Source organism: Macaca thibetana, chromosome 4 (assembly GCF_024542745.1).
Source record: "Macaca thibetana thibetana isolate TM-01 chromosome 4, ASM2454274v1, whole genome shotgun sequence".
NCBI classification, from domain to species: Eukaryota; Metazoa; Chordata; class Mammalia; order Primates; family Cercopithecidae; genus Macaca; species Macaca thibetana.
Genome location: NC_065581.1, coordinates 121,348,784 through 121,370,491, shown reverse-complemented (window position 1 = coordinate 121,370,491; position 21,708 = coordinate 121,348,784). Strand labels below are relative to the sequence as shown.

Below are 21,708 nucleotides of genomic sequence, written 5' to 3'. Positions count from 1 at the left end.
AGGCATGCACTACAATACCCAGCTTAATTTTTAAAAATTTGTTTTTCATAGAGATGGAGTCTTGCTCAGTTGCCCAGGCTGGGTGTCCAACTGCCTTCAAGTGATTGTCCTACCTTGACCTCCCGAAGTGCTGGGATTATAGATGTGAGCCACCATGCCTAGCCTGGTTCCTCCTCTTTTTCAACCTTACTTTTTTCATTTTCCGTAGCACATTTTACCATCTAACATTTATAAATTATTTTTATTGTTTATTATCTGACGCCACTTCCTAGTAGATTATAAATTCCATGAGAACAGGGATTTTTGTTTTCTTCTTTGGTGAGATCTCAGAGGAACTTGTATAGTGCCTGGCTTATGTTAAACATTCAGTAAATGTATATTGAATGAACGAATGAATGAATGAATGGCTCTTGATGGACCTTATCCCATCCTATATATGGAGCACTTGCAAGTGAATCTTTTCGATTTGGAAAGTGCCGGATTTAGGGCGAGGGGTAGGGAATGATTGTGCTTGTTTTCAATCCTTCTTTAGCGTTCATATCACTGAGAGTTGCTTTAAACAGCCTCAAGAAACCCTGAAAAGCCCTAATAGACTAAATGAATATTTTACCAATTTATTGGGTAGGATGGGGAGCTATTCTCTCATGAATGGATACTGACCTTAAGTAACTGTGACTGTTCTGTATGGCAGCATTGCAAAAGTCAATGTGGGAACATCATTGTCAAAAAAGGAAGTGGGGTGGGGGTTGTATTTTAATTCAACCATTTGTGTTTTTGTGTATTTCACAACAAAACCTAATCAGACCAAATGAATGCTAGAAATTCTGTGGGCAAGAGATATTATATAATAATTTTATTGGCCGGGCTTGGTGGCTCAAGCCTGTAATCCCAGCACTTTGGGAGACTGAGATGGGCGGATCACGAGGTGAGGAGATCGAGACCATCCTGGCTAACCCAGTGAAACCCCGTCTCTACTAAAAAATACAAAAAAAAAACTAGCCGGGCGAGGTGGCGGGCGCCTGTAGTCCCAGCTACTCGAGAGGCTGAAGCAGGAGAATGGCGTAAACCCGGGAGACGGAGCTTGCAGTGAGCTGAGATCTGGCCACTGCACTCCAGCCTGGGCGACAGAGCGAGACTCCGTCTCAAAAATAATAATAATAATAATAATAATTTTATTATGCATGCTTTAAAAAAATATCTTCTATTGTTTTCCTAAAGGTATATAATTGTTTTAAAACAGATTTCCTCTATGTGCTCTAAATATAAAGGAGACTAATTTTTTCTCTCCTTTTTTTCTCCCAGTAGAATGGATTTTTTTCTTGGTTCAATCTTTTTATACGTAGGTGGATGGAAAGACTCATTATGGCCCATCTTTTTATTCATGGATCATTTATTATTAATTATAGGTCTATTCTAGTGGTAAAATCCATTTATGGGAAAGAGTAATAGAATATGAGTGCTAACTTTTTGTGCATTTGTCATAATTGAAGTTAGTGGTTTTATAAATATGGGCTCCTTCCACCATGGGTTTAGAATAGCCCAGCTGCACAATAAAGAGCCTAACCATCAGGGCCTACCTCTTACAGATCAATAAAACCATGAAATCTTTTTTTATAAATGGAGTTGAGGAGTCTCCCTTGCTTCCTGTACATTCTGGAAAGTGGGATACTGTGTTTAATCCAAGCCGAGCTCTGGATTTAAATGGGTTGCACCACAGACCTGATTAGTATCTCAAGCCTCCTGTCTTTTCCAGGGGGAGTTAGGCTTTTCTAGTGAATTCAGATAAGCAAGGCATTTTCACTGAGCATTCTGTGAAAACATTCTCAAATGAGACATGGATGCTACTGATTTTGCTGATTTCTGATTACAAATGACACATTTTTAAAATCACACGCATTAGAATGAATTGCAGAATTGTTAACTTGCTTTCCCTTTTTTCTTCATCACATTTGATTCCTAAGGGGGATGTGGAGAAAAGGAACACTGTTCCCACCCACATCTTAATTAAATAAGGCCTCCATTGGGTTGAGACAAAGTGGGTTTGTATTGCTTTAAGAGAGGATCCGATTGTTTATATCCCTTGCTTGGGTGGATAATTTCCTAATTTCATTTTCCTTTGGAGTGGTGCCACTTTAAACACTTTTAAAGGTACTACAGAAGCCCTTCTGGCCTGGGTCAGAGAATTCATGTCAGGAAAGTCCATTATTTTATTTCCTTTGCATATTATTTCCCTTTGTGGTTTTGTTTTGTCTTTTTCATCCTGTGATATGAATCTGGTACTTATCACTGAGGGTTAAGTCCTGGAAAGTGACTGTTTTTTGGCTTACATATTTTCCTGATTTGTTTCTCACTTAGAATATAAGATGCAATCTTAATTTTTACTTCTTTTGTGTTAGGTGTTTGCTCATCTAGACTTATAACACTTTTTGTCCGAAGGTTTCTCCAACTGATTCCCAAGCCTACACTCTAACTTTTGAAACTGGTACTTATAAAGTTTCCTTTATTCCAAAGTATAAGTGTTTACTTAGTACCTATAAGACAGGGTATAAGAGGCTACCTACAAAAATACAAGATAATAAAAAACATGATTGGAAGGAAGACTAGATATTAGAAAATTATTAGAAAACTCATGCATTATCATGATGAAAATTCTTTCTCATCTGTTTTTCATTTCAGCATTTCTAGAAATCTATAGTCCAATAATATTTTACAATTTGATTTTTTTAAAAAATCCATAACGTAAATTTACCATCTTAGCCATTTTAGGCTTACAGTTCAGTAGTGTTAAGTGTATTCACATCGTTGTACAACAGACCTCCAGAACCTTTTCATCTTGCAAAATGGAGACTCTGTGCCCGTTCAACAACTTCCCATTTCCACCCCCTACACTTACCCTCTGTAATGTTTTTTAAAAAAACCTTAGATGAATCAAATGCAAAACATTACTGACTTCAATTAAAGTTTAATCACCTGTGTTAAATAAGATAGTGACATATTGCTGGCATATGGTAGTCTTTTCTTTTTTCCGAGTGTTTCATTTCAATTCAATGCTAAAATGTTCAAATTAGTTACTACCCCATGAGGCTTGAAAATGTTCCCTTTGGGTAATTTGGGTAATTTCTGTAGGTGTAACATTGCGAAGTAAAGTGTTTTTTTTTTTTTTTTTAAATAAAAGTTTAAAACATATATTTCTATTACTCATTTGAATTTTTACTTATAATTAAACTTAATATAGAAAAAGATATGTGGGTATTAATAATAATGATAAATAACTCATTGAGTTTTTACTACGTGTCAGGTACTGTTTTAATTAATTATTTAATAAATTTTTATAGACAGGTTCTCTCTCTGTCACCCAGGCGGGAGTGCACTGGCACAATCGTAACTCACTGTAACCTCTAACTCCTGGGTACAAGCGATTCTCCTGCCTCGTGCAGATAATTGTTTAATTTTTTGTCGAAATGGAGTCTCACTGTGTTGCTCAGCCTGTGATACTGTTTTAAATGCCTGTAATCTTCCCAGTTACCCTATGATGCAGATTACTGTTATAATCTCACTTTTACTCATGAGTAAACTAGCAAGGCACAGAAAAGTTAGGTAACTCACCCTAAGTTCCAGGCCTTTTGCAAAGCATAGCCAGTATTTAATCCTCAGAACCCTGCCTTGAGTTTTCATTCTTAACCCCTCTACTATGCTGCCTTCTAGGTCAATAAGCATGTGAAAGTGAAAATATTGGTGGATTATTATCAAGGAATATACAAACATATACAGGAGAAATGGAAAGTAGAGGAGAAAAAACTCCAATTTCTTTGGTCTATAATTTATGTCAAAACCTTTAAAAGTTTTTTTTTCTTTTTTTTTTTTGACACAGAGTCTCACTCTGTCGCCCAGGCTGGAGTGCAGTGGTGTGATTTCGGCTCACTGCAAGCTCTGCCTCCCGAGTTCATGCCATTCTCCTACCTCAGCCTCCCGAGTAGCTGGGACTACAGGCGCCTGCCACCATGCCCGGCTATTTTTTTTTTTTTAATTTTTAGTAGAGATGAGTTTCACCATGTTAGCCAGGATGGCCTCGATTTCCTGACTTCGTGATCCGCCCGCCTCGGCCTCCCAAAGTGCTGGGATTACAGGCGTCAGCCACTGCGCCTGGCCTGCAAGATATTTTAATCATCCTAATGTCTATTCATGCTAGGTTTTAGTGCATATATTTTCACATGTGGAAACAAAGGCTCAGAGAAGTTGGGGAGTTTGCCTGTGATCACCTACTAATAACTTGCAGGGTCTGGATTTGAACACAAAGGTATATTCTTAAAAGGACTGGAATATATCCTATATAAAAGTATTATATAGAAGTCTATTATATATAATGTAATATAACATCGTGAACTTCTATATAAATATTGTATAGGAATAATATTTATGTTACACCTTTCTGTAAATATTATGCAAGAATACTTCTACACATAATATATTCTAGACCACTTAAGAATTACATATATATATATGTCTATATGGTATACAGCAGTCTATTCTTTTTAAAGTAAATCTTATTATTATTATTATTTTAGAGTGATGGGGGGTCTCACTATTTTGCCCAGGGTGGTCTCGAACTCCGGGCTCAAGTGATCCTCCTGTCTTGGCCTCTGAAAACTTTGGGATTACAGGTGTGAGCTGCCACACTCAGCCCAGTCTATTCTAATCTATTGTATAAAATATATAGTATATATTAAGAGGAATATATTCTTCCTTCTACACTTTTAGCCTTTCAAACTTCAAGAAGGATGAGAACCTGATATTACCCTAGTAATCAGAATATTTGAAACATGGAGTGGCAAGGGGGGATTACTGAAAGGGAGGGTAATGTCTAAGAACAAACTTAGCTTTGCTATCAAACCTTAAGTGTTACAGTTTCAGCTACAGTGAAAAGTTACATTTCCCCAAACCCAATTTTTGTGTTTATCTTAGAAAATGAAAACTTTAGTTGAAATTACCCGTTTTCCTACCACTGCAGGGTTGGGCAGGAATCAGGTGTAGTTTATCTCTCCTGCTTTAGTTTAGGCCTGGACCAGTTTTGCCAAAGGAATACTGTTCTTTACAAATACTGTGCTCTCTGTTGTGCAGGCAAGATGGTAGGTAGTGGAGAGAATGTGAAGAATGCTCCAGAAAATAAACTTTTTAATCATCTTAAGAAACCTGGTCTGATTGGATATGTATAATGAAAGTAATAAACATGGATTTGGGGAAATTTCTACTCAAATCTTCTTATAACTTACACTGGTTATCCCCACCTACCTGAGTTGGTGATGTTTTAATATGTATTGTTCATGGCTCAACTCAATAAAAAATAGGCTTTTAAAGATGATACATTTTTACACTGCCAGGCGCAGTGGCTCATGCCTGTAATCCCAGCACTTTGGGAGGCTGAGGCAGGCGGATCACAAGGTCAGGAGTTTGAGACCAGCCTGACCAACATGGTGAAACCCTGTCTCTACTAAAAATACAAAAATTAGCTGGGCATGGTGGCGGGCACCTGTAATCCCAGCTACTCAGGAGGCTGAGACAGGAGAATCACTTGAACCTGGGAGGTGGAGGTTGCAGTGAGCTGAGATCATGCCACTGCACTCAAGCCTGGGCGACAGAGGGAGACTCCATCTCAAAAAAAAAAAAAAAAGATTACACATTTTTTTTCATGACCCCTCTGAAAAGACCAGCCTAAGATAAGAAGAATTTCAGCCACCTTTTTCCCAGGGCAATAGAATTAGGTCTTTAAATGAGTTGGGACCAGTGCAGTGACTTATGCCTGTAATCCTAGCACTTTGGGAGGCCAAGGCAGATGGATCACTTGAGCTCACAATCAGCCTGGGCAAGATGACAAAACCCCATCTCTTAAAAAAAAAAAAGACAAAAATTAGCTGGACATGTGGTGCATGCCTGTAGTCCCAGCTACTTGAGAGGCTAAGGTGAGAGGAAGGCTTGAGCCCGGGAGGCGGAGGCTGCAGCAGTGAGCTGAGATCCCGCAACTGCACTCCAGCCTGGGTGATAGAGCGGACCTTGTCTCAAAAAAAAAAAAAAAAAAAAAAAAAAAATTAAATGAATGGGAATGTCTTCATTTAGGATACTTCAGTGTCACTAAGATTTCTTTTCTATCTAATCTTGCTTGCCGTTGACTGCTGAAAAGAGATGTTATCCCATCTTGATCAAAGGTGTTGAATCCCTGAAATGTGTAGATTGACAGCAGATCATGGAGAAGGGTATTAGAAGTTCTGGCTCTCTGGAGCTTCTCTTCCAATGGCTGTTGTTTCTGATCTCTTAGTTTGAAAAGCTTCATTACTACTTATTTATTTATTTATTTATTTATTTATTTTTGAGACGGAGTCTCACTCTGTCCCCAGGCTGGAGTGCAGTGGCACAGTCTCCGCTCACTGCAACCTCTGCCTCCCCGGTTCAAGCAATTCTCCTGCCTCAGGCTCTAGAGTAGCTGGGACTACAGGCGTGCACCACCACGCCCATCTAATTTTTGTATCTTTAGTAGAGACAGGGTTTCACCATGTTGCCAGGATGGTCTCGATCTCCTGATCTCATGATCCACCCGCCTCGGCCTCCAAAGTGCCGGGGTTATAGGTGTGAGCCACCGCGCCTGGCCGCCAGACTCACTTTAAAATCAGTTCTCTAGCCTGTTCTTTTTGGTATGGGGTTAGAATGTAATTTCTCTAGGGATGATTATCATTATTTGTATTTCAAACATTGGTCCCCTCTGTGATGTCACTGTGTCTTAGGTTTACCATCTTTTAGTGTAAAGAAACAGGAAATGGAAACACGCAAGCTTTTCTTTGAACTAGATGAATTCAAAAACACCTGTCTTAAGCATTTGTGTTTCTCATGAGTTTGCGAGAGCCCAAGTGAAGAGGAAGGACAGGCGGTGTTACACGTAGCACTCAAATCCTGGCTTCTAATTACTCTCCTGAGATTGCTTGTACTTCCTGGCCCTTCTGGGATTGAGGACTTACTCATTGTTTGAATCCTGGACCTTTATCCCTTAGGAATAAGAACCATAGGTCCCCATGGGCTGAGCTCCCATGGCCACTCCCAGTTTACCTCCTCTGGAAACAACGGTGATTTTGGCTTCTGCTGTTTGCACAGGTCAAACACAATCACCTCTTCCCTCTCCCACCTCCGTCTTATCTGTGACCTCAACTACCTGAAATTTATAAACTATTACATACTTTTGTTTCGGGAAATGGGTCCTGATCCAGACCCCAAGACAGGGTTCTTGGATCTCGCACAAGAAAGAATTCAGGGGGAGTCCATAAAGTAAAGTGAAAGCAAGTTTATTAAGAAAGTAAAGGAATAAGAGAATGGCTGCTCCATAGACAGAGCAGCCCTGAGGGCTGCTGGTTGCCGTTTTTATTGTTATGTCATGATTACATGCGAAACAAGGGGTGGATTGTTCATGCCTCCGCTTTTTAGACCATATAGGGTAACTTCCTAACATTGCCATGGCATTTGTAAACTGTCACAGTGCTGGTGGGAGTGTAGCAGTGAGGACGAACAGAGGTCACTCTTGTGGCTATCTTGGTTTCAGTGGATTTTAGCCAGCTTCTTTATTGCAACCAGTTTTATCATCAAGGTCTTTATGACCTGTATCTTGTGCTGACCTCCTATTTGATTCTGTGATTTGGAATGCCCTAGCCATCTGGGAATGCTGCCCAGTAGGTCTTAGCCTCATTTTACCCAGCCTCTATTCAAGATGGAGTTGCTGTGGTTCACACACTTCTGATACTTTTACAAAAACAAAACAACCATTACAAAATATCCTACCTTTTATGTAAAAAACAAAAAAGGAAAAAATAAAATGAATATTTGTTCAAGCATGTCTGGAAGGATACACGAGACACTAATCACAGTGGCGAATTGCTTGTGGAGTAAGGCTGAGGTTCAAGTCTAATAGTTGGGAGGTAGGGCAAGAGTGAGAATTTGCACTGTATCCTTTTATAATTTGAACTCTGTGAGAATGTACTACCATTTAAAAAATACCCATTTAAAATTAACTTTAAAAAGTTGTTCTGCTGTCTGCTTTCTTAAGAAAAATCAGAAAGCAGTGTACCTCTGATGGGAAAGTTGGAATATTTGGAATTATCAACTCAGATTGGAGAATACAAAGCAGTAGTCTTTTGGTTAGACACACCTGGGTTCAACCAGGTTCTTACTGTGTGACTGGAAAATGTATTTAGCCTCTCTAAGTCTCAATATCCTTATCTGAGGAGGACAATAAAAATAACTGCTTAGCCCAGCACAGTGGCTCACGCCTGTAATCCCAGCACTTTGGGAGGCCGAGGCAGGTGGATCACTTGAGGTCAGGAGTTCGAGACCAGCCTGGCCAACATAGCAAAAACCCATCTCTACTAAAAATACAAAAATTATCCAGGCATGGTGGCACATGTCTGTATTCCCAGCTACTCAGGAGGCTGAGGCAGGAGAATGAGTCAGGAGTTTGAGACCAGCCTAGCCAACATGGCAAAAACCCCATCTCTACTAAAACTACAAACCTTAGCCAGGCATGGTGGTGCACGCCTGTAATCCCAGATACTCAGGGGGCTGAGGCAGGAGAATGACTAAGGAGTTCGAGACCAGCCTGGCCAACATGGCGAAACCCCATCTCTACTAAAAATACAAAAATTAGCCAGGCATGGTGGCGCATGCCTGTAATCCCAGCTACTCAGGAGGCTGAGGCAGGAGAATCACTTGAACCTGGGAGGCAGAGGTTACAATGAGCCAAGATGGCCCCATTGCACTCCAGCTTGGGTGACAAAGCGAGACTCCATCTGAAAAAAAAAAAAACAACTGACAATAATAATAATAATAATAATAATAATAATAATAATTGCTTAGCTTATCTTTTAGGGATAGTGGGTAGAAAATAAAAAGGAAAATGTTCTCCAAGCACATAAAAAATAGATGATTATTATCAGATTTCTGGGCGAAGTTGTGACAGTAATTTCCCAAGAGGAGGAAGGAACACAGATCTCTTCATCTTCCTCTTTCTTAAGTCCTGACCAAGTTTCAAACTCCTGAGTGGGTAAAAGAGGGGCTATATTAGTTCTCCTTTCATTTTTCTGTCCTCAAAAACCTAGAGAATCTGTGGTGAGTAGTGGAAGAAAATTCAATTTAAAAACATTTATTTGAGGCTGGGCGTGGTGGCTCATGCCTGTAATCCAAGTACTTTGGGAGGCTGAGACAGGCGGATCACCTGAGGTCAGGAGTTCGAGACCAGCCTGGCCAACATGGTGAAACCCCGTCTCTACCAAAAATACAAAAAAAAAATTAGCTGGGCGTGGTGGTGGGTGCCTGTAATCCCAGCTACTTGGGAGGCTGAAGCAGGAGAATTGCTTAAACCTGGGAGGTGGAGATTGCAGTGAGCCGAGATCACACCACCACTGCGCTCCAGCCTAGGCAAAAAGCGAAACTCTGTCTCAAAAAAAAAATTTTTTTATTTGATACCTTTTTGATTAGTCAGGGCTCTTCACTGCTGATGAATCATAACAAGCTTAATCAAATAGAGAACTTACTGGCTCATGTAACTGAAAAATCCAGGGGCAGACAACCTTCAGGCATGGTTGGATCCAGGTGCTTACAAGCTATCTCATTAGGAACCTGTCTCGCTTCCTCTTTTGAGTCTGTATTTCCTCTCTATTGGCTTTTGTTGTTGTTGTTGTTAACTTCAACTCTTCTCTTGTGGAGGCAAGGTGGCCGCTAGCCACTCTTGCTCATATTTATTTGGTTTTAACAGCTCCAGAAGAAAGAGAAAGCCTTGCTTTCCTATTGTTCCAGCACATTTTTTGGGCCTGGATCTTATTTCTGCAACTTAAGCATGGTGTCCCTCTCTGAACCAGTCACCAGTGCCAGGGGGATACCGCGCTCTGATTGGATAAGCCCAGGAGCCCAAGAGCCTAGTGCCCAGGGATGAGGTTAACCTTATACAAATGACACAGACTAAAAGAGGGGGAATGTGGTTTCCCAAAGGAAAAATGTCAAGAGGGTCATTTCTAAAAGTAGAAAAGGATGCTAGACATGCCTTTCCTCCTTCCCCCTCAAAAAGACTTAGGTCCCCAATGTCTACTCTGTGCGATATATTACTTTTGGCATTATGGGAATGAAATGATAAGCACGACATCCCTCAGAAGGCTTAGACCAGAATCATGTGAATATGCAGTCGCATACACATGAATTTAGTAATGAACAACTTAGTAAGTGCTATAACAGAAATAATAGTTAATAGCTAATATGTATTGAATGCTTTCTAGATCCTAGGTACTAGTCTAAGTATTTTACTTTGTTTAACCTATTTAGTCTCCAGAAGAACCAGAAAAGTAGTTGCTGTCTCTCCATTTTGCAAATGAGGAAGCTGAGGCACAGAGAAGTTAGTTAAAAGTGCTTTTGGAACACAAAGTTCTAGCCCATCAGGATAGTGAGATCTCCATGCAGCTCTACTGTGTGAAGAGGACTTAAAATTTTAGGGTAGATTTCACCGGAGGGTGATAGGGAAACAGTCTAAATTCTAGGAAGAAGGAACAATATGTGAAGGAATGGAGCTGAAGAACTGCAAGAGATGTTTAGGAAATGGCAAGAAGTTTGACTTTAATGCTAGGCTTGCAAAAAAGAGATGGAAGGAAAGTGACGGGAAAAATGGTTCGCTGGGACGGGTTGTAAAGCTTGGCTGCCGTTCCAAGTCCAACTTGTTCCACAGACTGTAGAATTCTTTAGTAGGGGAGTGGTTGGAGCAGATAAACAAAAAAATCGCCAGACCCCTGAGTGTTTTTAGGTGGGGATGTTGGCTTCGTATCTCTGCCGTACATTCTTGGGATGTTTTGGAAGGTTTTTGCAAATGTCCTGTTGGGTGGCATTGAGATGGTTGTTTCTTTAAATGACTTAGCTCTGCCTTAGTGAAGATCTTTTTAAAAGCAGACCATTTTCTGACATTCTGTTTTCTGCAACTGCTATTGAAGAGGGGCAAAGCTGAGCCAGGCTCTTGTAGAACACTTTCAACACGAGACAAGTGGTTTTGTGTGTTTCTGTCACAGTTTTACAGTGAGGCCATTCAGTACTCAGAACTGAGAAGATAACATGGCACGCTTATTTAATAGTATTCTATTTGCTCTTCTATTTTGTCCAGTCATTAAATGGTGTTAGAATTGAGAATTAGGACTCTCTTTCCTCGCCAGAGAAAAACACAAGTGACTTGTTGACTACAAGATTTACTCTCACAGATATTTCCAGAGTAATATGAAATCCCGGCCAAGTATCTGCAGAAAAAAGCCAGCGGCATACGCTCCAACCTCTTTTCCTGAGTGCAGCTCCACAGCTACCTCTCCATGCCCAGAAGGACATCATAAATCATTTCTAATTTATGGGGAGCCCAGTCGTGAACTTCACCCTGCTAGTTGCTGGTGTTTGTCATCTACACACTGTGAGCTCCCTTCTTCAGTGCATACAGAGACTTTTTCAGATCATCCATAGGACAGAAGGTTGAGATTTTTTTCCCTAGGACTGGCCCAGCCAAAAATTAAGGAGGAAGAAGACAGAAGATTCTTGTCCCTCAGGGTTTTGCCACAAGTCTCACTTCCTTTATCCCAAATCGAGGACTGGGAAGGGGCAGAAACAATACCGTTATCGTGATTAGCTTATTTTCTTTTATTTTATTCAACAAATACACATATTTTTACAAAGCCAACAGCCTGTAAGTAAATGTTGGGGACACAGCAGTAAGCAAAACAGAATTTTGGTTCTCAACGAGATGATACTTACATATGTTAGGAGGTGATGATGGGTGTTGCCCGAAAAGAAGAGATAAAGTTGGGAAGGGGAATAACCATTCTATACCAGAAGTTCAGGGAAGGGACTTCTACTAAGGTGACCTTTGAGCAGAGACTTGTGGGACAAGATGGAGTGAGTCTAGCAGGTGTCTGGAGAGATGGCCTCCTGGGAAGGACAGAGGCCACCATGCAGGGGTCACGCCTCAGGGGAGAAGCAGCAGGGCCCCAAGGAATTGAAGCCGAAAGCTAGAAGGAAGTGTTTAGGAGCCAGGCACGTGATAGGAGGGACAGCGTAAGGTGCTGCGGTGAGTTCAGAGATTATTGGAAGTGAGATGAGCAGCCATGGGAAGTTTTGGGAAGATTACCAGAGTATAAGCATGAAGTCAGGAAAATGCAGGGCAGTGCTTCCTTCACTTCCCAGAGAAAATTAGAGTGTACACTGTTGTTATCAGAATTGAACTGTCAAAACGTCAGTTAGCCCAATGCAGAGTGATGCAGAAATCATGGCTTTGTTTGATCTTGGTATAAAAAAGCTCTTATGCTTTTCCAGTTGGGATAAAAGTGACAGGCCATGGGCCATTTATTTATTCGACTGGTGGTAATACTTTTCATGGAGACACCTTAGCTACTGTATTCAGCTACATTCAGCGACCCGTGCCCCACTAGCATCTTCCCTGGCAGTATCTTGGTTATGCTGTAGCTGTGGTGCATAGATCGGTGCATAGATTTCTGTGCATAGATTGGTGTGAGCTTCAAAGTCAAAGAGCAGCTGGTGGGATACTTGGGATCAGATTCAAGCAGGCTGCAATAACAGCAGGCTCTCAGTGATGACCTGGAGCCGACTGATGCCGTTTTCTGCTCACAAACAACTGACTCTAATCCACAGCTACAGAGAGCTTGGGTTAGACTGATGTGCAGAAGTTACAGGGCGTGCGATTTGACTCCTTCTCTGGAATACCTTCCTCAAAATGAGGGTGATCGACACTGAAGTGGGCTGTGCCTTAAAGTGAGCATCTTCCCTCTGAATGATTTTAAGCAGGTGAGCACATCTCAGGAATATTCTGAGATAGCGCCTGCTTTGTGCGGTGTGTTGGACTAGAATGACCTCTCAGATTCATTGCAATGCAAACCCCCTCTGAGCCCATGGAAAAGTGTCCAGTGAATGTGCTCTGCAAACATGCAGGCACTATATAAACAAGAGGCAAATATTTTAAAAGGTGAAGAATGAGATACTTGTACTGCTGTGAGAGCGGTGGTTGGAATGTTGTGCCCCAGCAACATACTTTCCGTGCTCAGTCGCCTGCAGTTTGTTCTCATTGGCCCTGTACACAGGTATCCGCATTGTGTGTTAAACATGCTCTCAGCCAAAGACCAAACAAATAGCCAACGGCATTTTCCTATCAGAGCCTGTTTATAGGAATTAGAGCAAAAGAACAAAGCTGTTGGTTTTGATTCTTGGCAGGAAGCCAAGGCTGCTGCTTCAAAGCTCCAGAGTTTACAAGAAAGAAAAGAGGGGGAATTTTTAGTTTACAAGGAAGAAAGGGGGAATTTTTAGCTGAGACTAAATTAGAATTTAAGCAAAAGAAAACTCAAAACTAAAACTAAAGAATCCTCCGGGATCCATAATGGAAAGGCAGAATAAGAAACCTGGTATATTCCAGGCTATCGCATGATTTTTTAGTGCAAGAATGAACGTTTTAAAAGGTGCCCGAAGCAGAGATTACAGACACAGCCTCGATTAATGATACAGGATCACACAGCATTTGAGCTTTATGAATTGTCCTTAGTGATCCTTGAATTTTGTCCCTTATTTTACAGATAATGGATGAGAGGCCCAGGAACTCAAAGTGACTGCCCAGGGTCACTCAACTAGTTATAGGAATTCAAGGACTAGAATCCAGGACTTCTGGTAGCCATTTTGTGTTTTGGGTAATTTTAAAGAAGCAGCAAACAAGTAAAAGTTTTGTTTCTTATGAGCAAAGGGCCGATTAGGAAGACAGCCACAATGATTGAATTCTGAATTGGCAGTGCATTTGGTTTGCGAGAATGTGGCCTGATCCCTAGGCCAGAGGCACTTGCTCTTGCCTTCTTGCCACCTTCATCCTCAAGTTTAGGGCAGAACAGCCATGAATCTCTGGGCCTGTCCCCAGGAATGGAGTCCAAGACAACTGTTGGAGGAGGTCTACAGAATCCTGCCACTCCTCAGAGCCCAGTCAAGCACGAATGGGTTTTTACAATCCCTGGGAGGCTACAGTGGTCAAGGTCCTTCTAAAGCACCTGCAAAATCCCAGCAGTGTCACACCTGTCACTGTGGGTGTTCTTTGGCTTCCTGCATTGATAAGAGTTCTCTCCTCTTGGACCAGAGGCTGAACAAATTGAAACTGTATTTAAATAACAGCACTCTTTTTACATAATAGAACTCCCAGTTAAAAACAACAAAAAACAAACAAACAAAAAAACTCCTTGCCTGGTTAACTTTTTTCACTGAAATCACTAACCTTTAAGTGAGCTGTTGTTACTTGCTTCTGGAAGAATGGAGTGAGGGAGGAATCCAAAGAAAGGGAGGGAAGCCTTCTGTGTATGTCTCCTTTTAAACCCATAAGCTGTTCATTGTCCTTCTTTTGACCATCTATTCATTCATTCACTCATTTTCCTGTTTGTTTCTATTCTGATTCTATCCAAAAAAAGTTTGACAAAACTTACAGTAAAGAGCTTCTATATTGTACATAAAATGTAAATAAAGTCAGGTTTTAGAGAAGGAGGAAACAGATTCCATCCACGAATTGTCATATGAAATCTGTGTCAAATGTCCAGTTTTACTCTGATCTTTCTAGCAACCAGGATTTAAAAAGGAATACACAATTTCTAGTTATCAGAAAGGAAAAAAAATCCAGGTTCTTCAAGAAACTAAGTGTTGCTATTCTGTGGTGCATGCAATTAGGAAACACCTATGGAAGACTTTCATGCACTTACTACAAAGCTGGCTGCCCAGGGCACGTCCTCCCACCCTGTCTCCTATCAGTGTCCTTGCTTGAGGCCCTGGAGCCTCTGAGCAAACATGTTTTAGTGTTATCACAAATGTCTTCTTAGTGTTATCGGTTGCTCCCTTTGGATGTGTCAAGGCCTGGTTTGGGGTAATGGCTTTAGTTTAGTTGAAATGATGTTGTCTAGAGTAGTTCCAGGATTTGCAGATTATGAGGCCAGGAGCAGGAATCAGGGAGCGTCAGAAATCTCATGCTACTGTAGCTGCCTGTTCTCTAACAGTGTAGCTTTCCTGCTCTTCAAAGTGCTCTAGACTCCTTATCTGGCCCTTCGCTGCTGTGTCAAAGTACGTTTTTGAACAGAGGTTCTGGAGGAAATAGAGTCCTGCAGAACACACTTTGGGAAATGTTGACTCAGGATTAGGAGATGACATGACCACGTGTTAATTTTACGCACCTTCTTGGCCCCTGAAAGTGAGGAATGGACTTCGCAGTTGCATGGACATGTAGAGCACAGGATTTAATACTATGCACACTCAGGAGAACACTACTAAGCTCCCAAGCCCCAGTTCGAAGTTCTACCAGGAGTTTACATTTCTTCCAGAAGAAGAATCAATATTAAGATTCCCATGACTTTACATGTCTGTGAAAACTGATTATTATTATTTTTTTTTTTTCTGAGATGGAGTTTCGCTCTTGTTGCCCAGGCTGGAGTGCAATGGCGGGATCTTGGCTCACTGCAGCCTCTGCCTCCTGGCTTCAAATGGTTTTCCTGCCTCAGCCTCCTGAATAGCTGGGGTTACAGGTGCCCACCACTATGCCCAGCTAATTTTTGTATTTTTTGGAGATGGGGTTTTGCCATGTTGGCCAGGCTAGTTTCGAACTCCTGACCTCAGGTGATCCACCCACCTCAGCCCCCCAAAGTTCTAGGATTACAGGCATGAGCCACTGTTCCTGGCTGAAAGCTGATTATTCTTAATTGCCTTCTCCATCCTCCTAAGACCTGGGGATTGTCAGGTAATATACCAGAACTCTCCAGAATTAGTGAGAATGCAGGAGAAAGAGTAATAGAAATATGATGTGTTGGGCTTTTGTAATAGATGGAGTGAGAGAGAAAACACTAGAAAATAATTCATTTTCCTGGAATGCAAATGGGTTACCCAGAATATTTACTGAATGTTTATGTTTTTTTAATGTAAGCATACATATCTTCTACATACACTGCACATCCATAGAATCATATGTTTTAGAATGCGACATTTCTAGCTTCAACGTTAGAAGCAGCCTTTATACTCTCTAGCTGGTATGGAATAATATGTCTGGAAGCCAGGCCAAAGGTGGCCATTTGAAAGACCAGGGATGGCGGCCGGACTTCAGATCATGAGCTGCAGCCATTTGCTCTTGTCATAGCTGTGTTGATTCAACTCTGATCATGTGTTTTGTTAAGCAACTAAGAAAACGAGTTTGAGCCCTCATGTGAGCAGAATAAATGTGCTCAATTCTACTTGGAATGTTTTTCATAATTATCTTAAGGAATGACTTGATTCTTACTTGTGCTTGTTCTTTTTAAAAGTATTAGAAAGGAAGATATCCACACGACAAAGTAGAGAGGAGCTGATAAGAAGGGGAGTTCTTAAGGAATTGCCTGATCAAGGTGAGGAAATTAATCATACATTTTAAATATTTTGGTCCTTCATTCTTTGGTCTTTCTTTTGTTTTCTTTTGAAATTTAAAATGATCATGGTCTTTGTAAGGTAAAGCAGTGATTACTGCATTCCAAGAGCCTTGCTCCCATTGGTGATGCCTTTGTGAGCTGCAGAGAATCTGAAGTATTACAAAATTCTAGTGACTTTCCTGGTGAATCCGTCACCATATGTCATTCTAAACCTAAAACTCTGCAAAGGTACATCCGAGGCTGATACAGATGAGATACAAGTGCTTATGGCTCCTTCTCTTCTGTATTCTTGAGCTTCAGTCTTTCTATTCACATGAAACTCATGTGTTTGAGTAAATGCACAGTTTTAGCTTGGTTCATGCTATTTTGTTTCTTAAGACTACCAATAAAACAGAAGAGAGAAGGCACACATACCTCTTGTCCTTTGCACTCTATAATAACACTGAAATGTACAATCAATAAAGCATGAATAGGCAGACTAAACTAACCTGCTTTCTGCCTTCTCTCAAGTAATTTTGCAGTATTGTTCTCTTTTCATTTCTCTGAATCTTTCCCTAGCAATGATTATTTCTAATTTTTTCCCCTATCTCTGATCTTCTCTTTTTTTCTCTATCCTCCCAAGGAGGAACTTTGTTCAGAAAAGACAAAGATCAGATAGAAACTGGTACTGACCCTCAAAAGAAGACACTAACATTGGTTATTTCTCCAAATAAATAATACCTAATCATTTTCGTCGCTTCCACTATTAAATTTAAAATTAAAGGACATTCTGTTGCAACATTGTTGATTTATCTCATGCCTCCCTTCACCTCACATTTACTGTAATAATAAAGTATTATTATTGTACTTTTATGGGAACAAATAAAATGCTATTAATTTAGAATTGAAATTGAAATTGAAATAATAATACAGCTGTTTTCCTGATATATATTCCTTGCAAAGGACTTAACATTTTTTGGCATTCACTATTTGTAAATCAAAATGACATGCTTTTTCCAGCATCTGAATAATTCCAGAGTGGAGCTGAAAAATGCTTTCCTGTTTTTCTCCTGATTCAAAGAAAATAGAGAACTCTGGAGTGAATAGTAGCATTTTCTTAAGCCCTCGCAATTTTAGGTATTTTACTTCAATTTCTGACCTGTCAAACTTTTCTTACTCTACTTTATGAATGAATTTTATGTTTTCTCTGTTTTTCTATTATTTTGAAGCTACTTATTTCCTGTTTGAGACTTTTAAGAGTTAAAAATGCATATTTCTAACTTTTGAAACTTAAAAGTAGACTTGCAATATCAAAATTAATCCCCTGTCCAATGTCTCTGAAGGCAATAGAGAAATAATACACCCATTGAAAGCTTAACACTGGGCCATCAGCTTTATGGGATGGGCCAATGCACTTATTAGGCATCATTTGTTTAGAAATATTTTAAGGAAAGTACAAAATGGAAAATTTTATGATTGAAACTGTTAATGGGTTTAAAGGTGAAGATTCAAAGCCCATCTTTTTTTCCTAATTAAAATTTGTAGGTAGAAAAAGAATTTGCTCTTTCTAAAAACCAAGTAGCAAGAGTCAGTTTAAAGAAATGATTTTTATTCTGCCTAATCAGTGAAACTGTTTGCCTCATAGATAATAATTTCTTGGGCCAACATATACTTCTCAGAAATCTGACTCTCTGATCTTGTTATTTAACTTTTGCAGTGGAAAGTAAAAGTTTTAAAACATAAAAGAACAAAACTTTTTTTAACCTAACATAATATAATAATAGGCTTAATGTTTGAGAAGTCATAAACTACTAGATTTTACTTTGCAGCTTTTGCATCTTCCCTATCTAGAACTGTAGAAATTATCTAATGGTTGAAGGTTCCTGAGGATGTCAGTGGTAAATGGAGACCTTCCCCTTTTCAGCTGAGGGCTGGAGAAAATAGTTTTCTGTAATTTTCCCAAAAGCAATTATCTGGAGAATTTCAGTCTGAGAGACTAGAAGCTGCTGTTCTTGGTAACAACCTTCTTTCTGCTGCCAGTGAAGATTCGTTCTTTGCCTTGATCTTCTTGACCTTGCCTCTGCTCTTGACACTGTCTGTCCATCAAGCCCTTTATTCAGTCAGCCAGATAGACTTTAAAAATCCCTCTAGCTACCGTGAGTTTGACCCCATCCCATCAGGTCCCATACTCTCCCAGTTATTATTATTTTTCCTTTTAGGTTCTCTTTTTTACATCCAAACATACCTTCAACCTAAAAGTTCAGTGATTCGTCTTCTCTCCAGGGAAGTCTATGATCTAGTACAAGTTTGCTGCTTACCTCTGCTTTTTTCCCTCCATCTTTTCCCTTAGCTTTTGACATGAGGGTGTGGAGGTGGTTTTGCCTGTGCACCGTCCTTTCCTTTCCTCCCACTGTGGACTTTTATCACTTGCCTTTTGGTCATACATGATTTTCTCTTTCTATCTGTCCTTCCTTTAACTATAATATATCCCCACTACACCTGTTTACTAGAAGGAGGTGACCCCCTTCAAACACCCTCGTGCTCCTTTTCCTGTTTGTGCTTTATCTCTCATTTTACTTTAAGCTGATAACTATGTTGTGAGTTTTCTTTTTCCTTTGCTCTCGTGAGACGTGTTGACTTGGGCCGCTTATTGTCACCTGCCATTCAGCTCAGCACCTTCTTGCTTTCCTTTGCTCTGCTTGTATTTTACTTACACACATACACTATATCTAGGATTTAACTTATTTTAATTCTAAAACAACTTCCTTAACACTCAATACTAGAAAACCTTTTCAATATGCACACCAACTAATTAATAACTTTACTTCCCCTCTGTTTTGTTCTTGAATTCCATATTTATCACAAATGTGTCTCTTTTTTCTACAATTATTTTCATACTAACTGGCTTTATTTCATGCCTCAAAGTAAGTATTTTCCACATTGTTGACTATTTCTCTCTATCATATGCTAATCCAATTTCTTCTTGTGTCATGACTATTAAAATTTCTCTCTAGGTTTTTCTAAATTTAATAAATAAGTTATTTAATTAAATAATTTTAATATAATAATGCTTAAAATAGAATTAAATTGTCATTGACATGACTTCAATATACTTTTATTACCAACTAAAGTCAAAGAAAACAAAGATAAATTTATATTTGAGTTACCTAAAAACTGAAGATTTTTATGTATAAGCAAGTGGTTTTCTATTTTGTTTGGAATTTTTGATTCTTCATTTTTATTTTATCTGGATATATTGTGTTCTCCTTTTTATAGCTAATTTCTTGGGATTTAATAATAGGAATTAAGAATCATTTGGGTTCTCTTTGTTTGACATATAGTCTCTAAAAAATTCTTACTTTAATTTTATTAAAATAGTTGAGATTTACTTGTAATGGCATTACCTTCAATTATTGTTTATTTTAGTTTTACACAGGACTCAGTTATAGGTTATTGGGAGTTATATGACTAAGCAACGATTGCTTTTTCATTCTAAAAATGACATAATTTCATGATATGTGGTTGATGTATTAAAATGTCATACCTGTTTGTTCAGAAGGCAAATGGATTTTATTGTTAAGCCAAAGCAATTCAATCATATTTAATGACAATTTGGGAAATGGTTTCTGTTTTATAATGATTGCCAAGATAAGAGTAGTAAAAATAGGAAGAGCTCTAATTAAGCAGATTTTTAGGTTTGCGCAAACCTTCCATTCATTAATTTTTCTTTTACAATGGTAGCAAAGCCTCTTAAAATTTTCCAGATATAAAGTAGGGTTAATCTTTTCAAGAATCACTGAACTAAACATTTCTGCAAAGTCTCTTTCACTTTAGAAACCCCCAGGAATTATGGAAATACGAGAGTTAAAATTAGTCATTTATGATTTAGATATATATTAAACATTGTATCCATTACAGTTTTTAAAAATTCCTTTGTGATTACTTTTTTATGTGTGCTTTTTTTTCTTGAATGTATTCAAATTATTTTTAGGACAACTTACGGACTTTTTGGCTAGTTATATATAATAATTACCTGAGTATACTTTAATTTTTCCATAAATGAAGAAATAAAAATAAAAATAGCCTTTTATCGTCTTTTCCCTGAATATAGAGTAGAAGTTATATTACTGTGTGAAGTTAGCACATCATATACTTAATATATTCTGGAACCAGTAGTACTTGGAAATTTTCATATTCTCCCACTTATTGTTTGTATGTGTAATTACATTTCATGTTATTTGTGTGTTTGCGTTCACCTTGTGTTTTTGGTGCTTGTAAAATGTTTATTCCATTTTCCAGATTATTCCTCTCGCCATTTTATTTCTGAATGACGAAGAAACACATAAGTATTGACTTCAGCCAAACCTAAGAACCAGAACAGAGGGACTCTGCTGCCCTGGGATATTGCATAATTAGGATGATCATTCCTATTGTCTTGAAATGATGCGTAGATATTCCCTCCGTAGCAGCTTTTCCTCAAGTCTGAGGATTTTCTAGCTCTTTTGTTTTGAATAAACTGGTGAAACAGTACAGGGTGTATTTGGTTCCCAGGGACTGAAACATGAATCCAAATTCTACAATCCTAGTAACTGGAAAACTTGTTTTTAAGAAAGCCAGCAAGTTAGACATCTAGGTGTTTCTTTCCCATTTTAGATGGAGATGTAACAGTTAACTTTGAAAATTCAAACGGGCACATGATACCCATCGGAGAGGAATCTACCCGAGAGGAAAATGTAGTAAAGTCTGAAGAAGGTAATGGCTCTGTTTCTGAAAAAACACCACCTCTGGAGGAAAAGGCAGAAGATAAGAAAGGTAAAATAAAGAGAAACCCGTATTATTTACTTTAGTGTAGCTCAATGTCTAGAACCAGCACTTAGGCTCCAACTAGTGACTCTAAAACCAGCAGTCTGAAGAGGAGAGGTTTACAAATGGAAAAAAGAAAGAAATGATAAGTAGTAAAGTGAAATCGGATGATTTTCTCAGGTAGATACATCCATTTTATAAGCACAGTATTTGATTTTCTTAATTATTAATAAATGTTAATTAAAAGTAATAATCAGAAGGGGTGGCCTCTTTAATCATTAAAGATGTCTGGGAAGATTATCCTTTCTTAGGAGCTTTGTCTCAGGATCATAATGAAAGTGAGAAATCTGAGCATCTTTCTCTGCTAGTTACAACTGGCCCCATGAGCAGTTCAGCATGGAGGAATATCAAAAGCCACATGGCTTGTTCAGCCCAGCACTGTCTTCAGCAGTGGGAACTCGGC

The 21,708-nt window shown here is 39.2% G+C and overlaps 2 protein-coding genes across 8 annotated transcripts in view; both read left to right on the top strand.

Annotated features, from left to right (window-relative positions):
* The window catches only part of LTV1 (LTV1 ribosome biogenesis factor), a 387,175-nt gene that overhangs the window by 247,849 nt on the left and 117,618 nt on the right, over window positions 1-21,708 (top strand). The gene's annotated exons all lie outside the window — the stretch shown is intronic.
* The window catches only part of PHACTR2 (phosphatase and actin regulator 2), a 229,881-nt gene that overhangs the window by 124,183 nt on the left and 83,990 nt on the right, over window positions 1-21,708 (top strand). For 6 of the 7 annotated variants that reach the window (XM_050787367.1, XM_050787371.1, XM_050787368.1 and 3 more), the window contains exons 3-4: window positions 16,362-16,442; window positions 21,096-21,254. In XM_050787367.1, the coding sequence (XP_050643324.1) occupies window positions 16,362-16,442; window positions 21,096-21,254 (240 nt within the window). The remainder of the gene's footprint in view (window positions 1-16,361; window positions 16,443-21,095; window positions 21,255-21,708) is intronic. The other variant, XM_050787372.1, reaches the window with a different exon arrangement.